This window comes from Myotis brandtii, unplaced genomic scaffold (assembly GCF_000412655.1).
Source record: "Myotis brandtii unplaced genomic scaffold, ASM41265v1 scaffold122, whole genome shotgun sequence".
Lineage (NCBI taxonomy): Eukaryota > Metazoa > Chordata > Mammalia > Chiroptera > Vespertilionidae > Myotis > Myotis brandtii.
Window position 1 is genome coordinate 659,739 of NW_005354255.1, and position 5,958 is coordinate 665,696.

Here is a 5,958-nt window from a genome sequence, read left to right on the forward strand (position 1 = left end):
CGGGGGCTCAAGCATGACAGTGTACAGTAGGAGCCTTGTGAATATCACCACCATGGCCTCCTAGGGAGAGTATGGGTAGAAGCCTGCACTCACATTCATTAGGAAACAACTTGTATTGAGGCATTTATTGAGCACCTACTGTATGCTCCCGCATCACCTCACATTGCCCTTTGGCATGCCTGTGAGCCCTCTAGTGAAGGGGCGGATGCCAGTCTTCATCTCTCAAGCAACCAGTGTGAGTTTTGCTAGCATCATCTCACGTTCTGCAGAACCAGACATGGACTGCCCTGGTGCACATCTGGGGAAACAGGGTGGGTCCCTCCCATATTCACGACCACCCCTTCCTCTCTGGTGCTGTAGGTCTCGGCGCGGAAAATGGCCGGCGGCGTGGACGGCCCCATTGGGATTCCGTTCCCCGACCACAGCAGTGACATTCTGAGTGGGCTCAACGAGCAGCGGACACAAGGCCTGCTGTGTGACGTGGTGATCCTGGTGGAGGGCCGCGAGTTTCCCACGCACCGCTCAGTGCTGGCGGCCTGCAGCCAGTACTTCAAGAAGCTGTTCACTTCAGGCGCCGTGGTAGATCAGCAGAACGTGTACGAGATTGACTTCGTCAGTGCCGAGGCGCTCACAGCTCTCATGGACTTTGCCTATACGGCCACGCTGACTGTCAGCACAGCCAACGTGAGTGACATCCTCAGTGCTGCCCGCCTGTTGGAGATACACGCCGTGAGCCACGTCTGCGCCGACCTCCTTGACAGGCAGATCCTGGCAGCCGATGCGGGCACTGATGCTGGGCAGCTGGACCTGGTAGATCAAATTGATCAGCGAAACCTCCTCCGTGCCAAGGAGTACCTCGAGTTCTTCCAGAGTAACCCCATGAACAGCCTGCCCCCCGCAGCCGCTGCTGCAGCTGCTGCCGCCGCCAGCTTTCCATGGTCAGCCTTTGGCGCATCTGAGGATGACCTGGACGCCACCAAGGAGGCCGTGGCTGCAGCTGTGGCTGCTGTGGCTGCAGGTGACTGCAATGGCTTGGACTTCTATGGACCTGGCCCCCCGGCTGAGCGGCCCCCAGCCGGGGATGGGGACGAGGGCGACAGCAACCCGGGTCTGTGGCCAGAGCGGGATGAGGATACCCCTGCAGGGGGCCTCTTTCCACCCTCCGTGGCCCCTCCAGCTGCCACACAGAACGGCCACTATGGCCGGGGTGGGGAGGAGGAGGTCTCACTGTCAGAAGTAGCCCCAGAGCCAGGGGACTCTCCTGGTTTCCTGTCGGGAACAGCTGAGGGTGAGGACGGCGATGGGACCGATGCGGACGGGCTTGCGGCTAGCACACTGCTACAACAGATGATGTCGTCAGTGGGCCGGGCGGGGTCAGCGGCGGCGGGGGACAGCGACGACGAGTCCAGGGCAGATGACAAGGGTGTCATGGACTACTATCTGAAGTATTTCAGCAGTACCCATGACAGCGACGTCTACCCGGCTTGGTCGCAGAAGGTGGAGAAGAAGATCCGGGCCAAGGCCTTCCAGAAGTGCCCCATCTGTGAGAAGGTCATCCAGGGCGCTGGCAAGCTCCCGCGGCATATCCGGACCCACACCGGTGAGAAGCCCTATGAATGCAACATCTGTAAGGTCCGATTCACCAGGTGAGCCAGCGCCACTGGCAGGGGTGGAGGGTGTTGGGTGGCTTCCTGGGTCCTTTGCTCAAATTGCAGCTACGTGCAGACACACACACACACACAGCCTCCAGGGACGTAGGCAGCAGCACCATATTCATTTTGGGGTGCCCTCCCCCCAGTGTGTCCCTTCAGAGCAGCCTTTGGGTGCAGGCACTAAACCATATGACTGCATAGAACATAAAACATGCCAGGTGGTGCCTCAGGAGCCGGGAGAAGGAGCACCAGGGTTGATTCTTGGGACTGGAGGAGAGTTTTTGCTTTGGGAGAGGCCAGCAGCCTAGTAGGGAGCAGGGAGCTCAGTTGTTTGAGTCACTTTAAGTCTCCTGTGAGTCTGGAAACTTACTTCATTCAGCCAACATTTATGGGGCACCTTCTGGGTGCCAGGCCCTGTTCTAGGCGCTGGGGATGCAGAAGTGGAGAGATAGGCCAAAATCCCTGTGGACAAAGCTTGCGTGAGATAAAATCAAAGAACTGATAACACTAGCTGGTGGGACGTGAAGAGAGCCGAGAACAAAGGGAGGGAAAAGCTGTGGGTGCTGCTTTAAACAGAGCCGAGACCTGAAGGAGGTGAGGGAAGGAGTCGGGGGAAGGTTCAGGCAGAGGGAACAGCCCGTACAAAGCCTCTGAGACCAGTTCAGCTCAGGGACCACTGCAGTCAGGGGAGGGAATTGGCGCAGGAGCCACTGGGCTTGGTCCTTGGGCAGGAGTTTGAGGTCTGGCTGGGAAATTTGTGATTTGGTCTTAAAAGTCCAGAGGTAGCTGACTGGGCCTTGTGGGCCAGTCTAGTGGGGGTGGAGGGGTTGACGTGCAGGGGCCTGGCCAGGCTGGGTGACTCAGCACCACCCCCTACCCCCACCCACCCTGGGGTTCCCCCAGCCACACCCACCCAGACTGAAGAAAGAAGGCATTGTCCCAGCTTCCCAGCTCTGCCCCTTGGGAATAGGACCTGGGGGCTGACCCCTGGCCCCTTTCCTACAGGCCAGAACAGGAGGGTGTGGCCTGGAGTGCAGGGCCCAGGAATATCAGGCAGGGGGCAAAGGACAGCTACCAGAGGCAAGCAGTGTAATTGGTGGCCTGGCTCACCCCTTTGGTGAGATTGTGGTTCTTTTAGTTTTGGGGGCTCCATCCTCCTCCAGATGGGGCATGGAGGTGGCTATGGGCCTTGCCCTTCAGGGTCTCTGCACCTGAGAGGAACGGCTTCGTGAGGGCTCAGCAAGCCAGGGTCTGCAGAGGTGAGCAGGCTGACCTATGACCCCAACCACAGGCCTCAGGCTATTTCATTCTGACCTGGAGTTCTCTTGGCCATCCTATTCCCAACCCAGGGCTGATCCCATTTGCCAGTCAAGGAAACTGAAGCATAGAGGTCCCAGGCCAAACCTCTTTCCCTCATGCACTCACCTGGCTGCTCTCTGTCCCTGACCCGGGGCCCCAGCCCCCACCCCTTCCTCCAGGCCCAGGAGCCCAGAGGCCCCTCTGAGTCACATTAGAGAGTTGAGTAAGCAGGGCCTGTGGCAGCGGGGCTATAATTACGCTGGCCACGGTTTGGGGTGATGAAACTGGAGCTGACTCCACCTCGCAGCCCCTGACCCGCTGTGCAACTCGGTGCAAGTCACTTCCCCTCTCTGAGCCTCAGTTGGGGAAATCTCTGTATTCTCCTCGCACAGTCTGAGTCCCTGCTGCCCCTTCTGTGACTGGCCCCATGCAGTGGTCTGGGCAGAGCACCTGGGAGACGTGGTAGAGCCCCAGGCAGGAGGCCAGTTATCGTCCTCCTATGGATAAAAAGAGGGATTCAGAGAGGTTCAGCTTTTGCCCAAGACCACACAGCAAGCAGGGCCCAAGGCCCTCTTTAGACCTTTGAGCGGCCTCTGGCTCCTTGTCCCATTTTACCCAGAACTATCCCTAGCCACAGCCTGCCTTTCGGTCATAGTTTCAGCCTCAAGGTCAGCATGAGTTGGGCGGTTGTCCGGGAAGGGGGTCCAGCACAGCGCCCACTGACCCTTGCCCCCTCCACAGGCAAGACAAGCTCAAGGTGCACATGAGGAAGCACACAGGTGAGAAGCCGTACCTGTGCCAGCAGTGTGGGGCGGCCTTCGCCCACAACTACGACCTGAAAAACCACATGCGTGTGCACACCGGCCTGCGGCCCTACCAGTGTGACAGCTGCTGCAAGACCTTCGTCCGCTCCGACCACCTGCACAGACACCTCAAGAAAGACGGCTGTAATGGCGTCCCCTCACGCCGTGGCCGCAAGCCCCGAGTCCGGGGCGGGGGGCTCGGGGGACCCGACCCTGGCCCTGGGGCCACTGCACCGCCCAGCGCCTCCGCCCCACCTGGCTCCCCTGAGGCCCGGCGCAATGGCCAGGAGAAGCACTTTAAGGACGAGGACGAGGACGAGGAGGAGGCCAGCCCTGATGGCCTGGGCAGGTTGAATGTAGCGGGTGCTGGTGGAGGGGGTGGTGATGGGGCCACTGGGAACCCTGCCGACGGCAGCTTCGCGGCTGGACTCGCCTGAAAACCAAAAAGAGAAAACAAACCCGAGAGAGAGAGAGGAGAGAGAGAGAGAAAATCACCCACCACCCCCCAAAAAACACAAAAAAAATCTATCTATATACAGCTATATCGATATATATATATATATATATATACAGATATATATATATGAAGCATCACAAGATCTAGGATAGTGCTTTTCTCAGATTTTTCTCTTTCATGAAGTTCTCTCCCTCCATGGGAACTCTTGCCCTCCACCCCCAACTCCCCTTTCCCTCCACCCCGTCGATGGGTTTCGGGGCTTGGTTTGGGGTTTGTGGGACACGGGTTCCGAGTCCCCCCCACCCACTGGGCGGCCCCGCCATGGGGTCTGGGATTCCATTCGAGACCTGGGCAGGGTCCCAGGTTCTGGGCAGGGATGAGGGCTGCTGTGGGGGGGAGGGGGCGAGGCAGGACTGGGGTGGGCTTTAGTTTTTCTCCCCTTGCTGGTTTCTATGAGTCTTTCAGACAAGACCTTAAATGATTTCTGTCCGCTGTGAGCGGACGTTAAAATGGTCCCTGAACCTACCCCCACCCTCCTTCCTCAGGGCACTTATTAAGTGGGGGTCTTCCCCCTCGATCTCCCCCACAGCCTCCTTGCCTCCTATCCTTGTCTGTGGTCCCCTGTATCTCCTGGCCACTGCAACACAAACCTATTTATTTCCAGGTGTGGAGAAAGGGGAGAAGACGGGAAGAGGGGGCACCAGGATGGCTCCCAGGGGCTTTTGTTGCCTTCCTTCATGGCACTTAAAACCCAGTGGGGCACCCAGGGGCCACCTCTCGGAGCGCCCCCATCAACTCTGTCTGTGTCCCCTGACCCAGGTCATTCAGACCCCCATTTCAAGTTTGGAGATTTAAAACTTGTCTTCACCCCCTCCCCACCTCTCCCCTTAGCCCTCTTCCAATTTTTTAAAGCACTTTTTAGATTGTTTTCCCCTCTTTTCCTCCTTAAAAACAAAATTTATATATATATATATATAGAAAGAGAGAGATATATATATAAGATATAACTTTTCCTCAGAGGAGCAGACAACAGTGTGGGGTGAGACAGCCAAGGGCAGAGGGAACCCAGGGTCTTACGGTGGCAGGGAAGAGGGAGAGAAGAGTCCAGAAGTTCCAATGTCACAAAAGCAATAAAAAGATTTTACAAAACGAAAGGAAACAAAAACATGACAACCAACCCCAATAGAAGTCTTGGCACTTTGTAACAGAACGGGTACTATACTTTATCTTAATTTAAAAACATGTTTACAAGTTGCAACCAACTTCTATGAAAAGTTGAAAAGACAAAAAAAAAATAAAAAGAGAGAGAGAGAGAGCGAGCGAGAGCGCAAAAAGATTCCTAAAAGCTGATTTATTTTTGTACAAAATAATAAAAAAAAACAACCCCACCACAGATGTAGAATCCAATTCTGTGCCCCAGATGAGAAGGGAGTAGGAAGGCCATGGGGACATGGGTGAGGTCAAGGTCTTCTGGGTGAATCTGCTTCACCAGGGGGGCTTGCCTGGCAGGCAGGACTGGGGTTTTGTATTTCTGCCATGTCCCCCACTCCCTCCCATTCTGTCCCTTTTTTGGTTCTGATTTAGAGATGTCTCATTACCCACTAGCCATACAATGGCCACCCATGTCTGTGGGGACCCTCCTTACTGACTTCCTAGCTCAGGGATGGGCCCAAGAGAGGGCTGGCCTTTCAACCAGCCAGAGCAGTCCAGTTCCCCCCAACCTACCCCCTCTCCTTGCTGTTCCCCC

General features: G+C 56.4%; 1 protein-coding gene across 1 annotated transcript; it reads left to right on the forward strand.

The window, feature by feature from the left end:
- The first annotated feature begins 360 nt into the window (after nt 1-360).
- ZBTB7A (zinc finger and BTB domain containing 7A) lies at nt 361-4,268 on the forward strand. Its single transcript, XM_005858790.2, has 2 exons — nt 361-1,646; nt 3,693-4,268. The coding sequence occupies exons 1-2, from the start codon at nt 376-378 to the stop codon at nt 4,189-4,191; spliced, it is 1,770 nt and encodes a 589-aa protein (XP_005858852.1). The 5' UTR covers nt 361-375; the 3' UTR covers nt 4,192-4,268.
- The last annotated feature ends 1,690 nt before the right edge of the window (nt 4,269-5,958 follow it).

What these genes read in the sequence shown, in the direction of transcription:
- ZBTB7A (XM_005858790.2), top strand. Translation starts at nt 376, where the DNA reads ATGGCCGGCGGCGTGGACGGCCCCATTGGGATTCCGTTCCCCGACCAC. An exon ending in TGTAAGGTCCGATTCACCAG is followed by an intron (nt 1,647 to 3,692) that starts GTGAGCCAGCGC and finishes CCCCCTCCACAG; the next exon opens with GCAAGACAAGCTCAAGGTGC.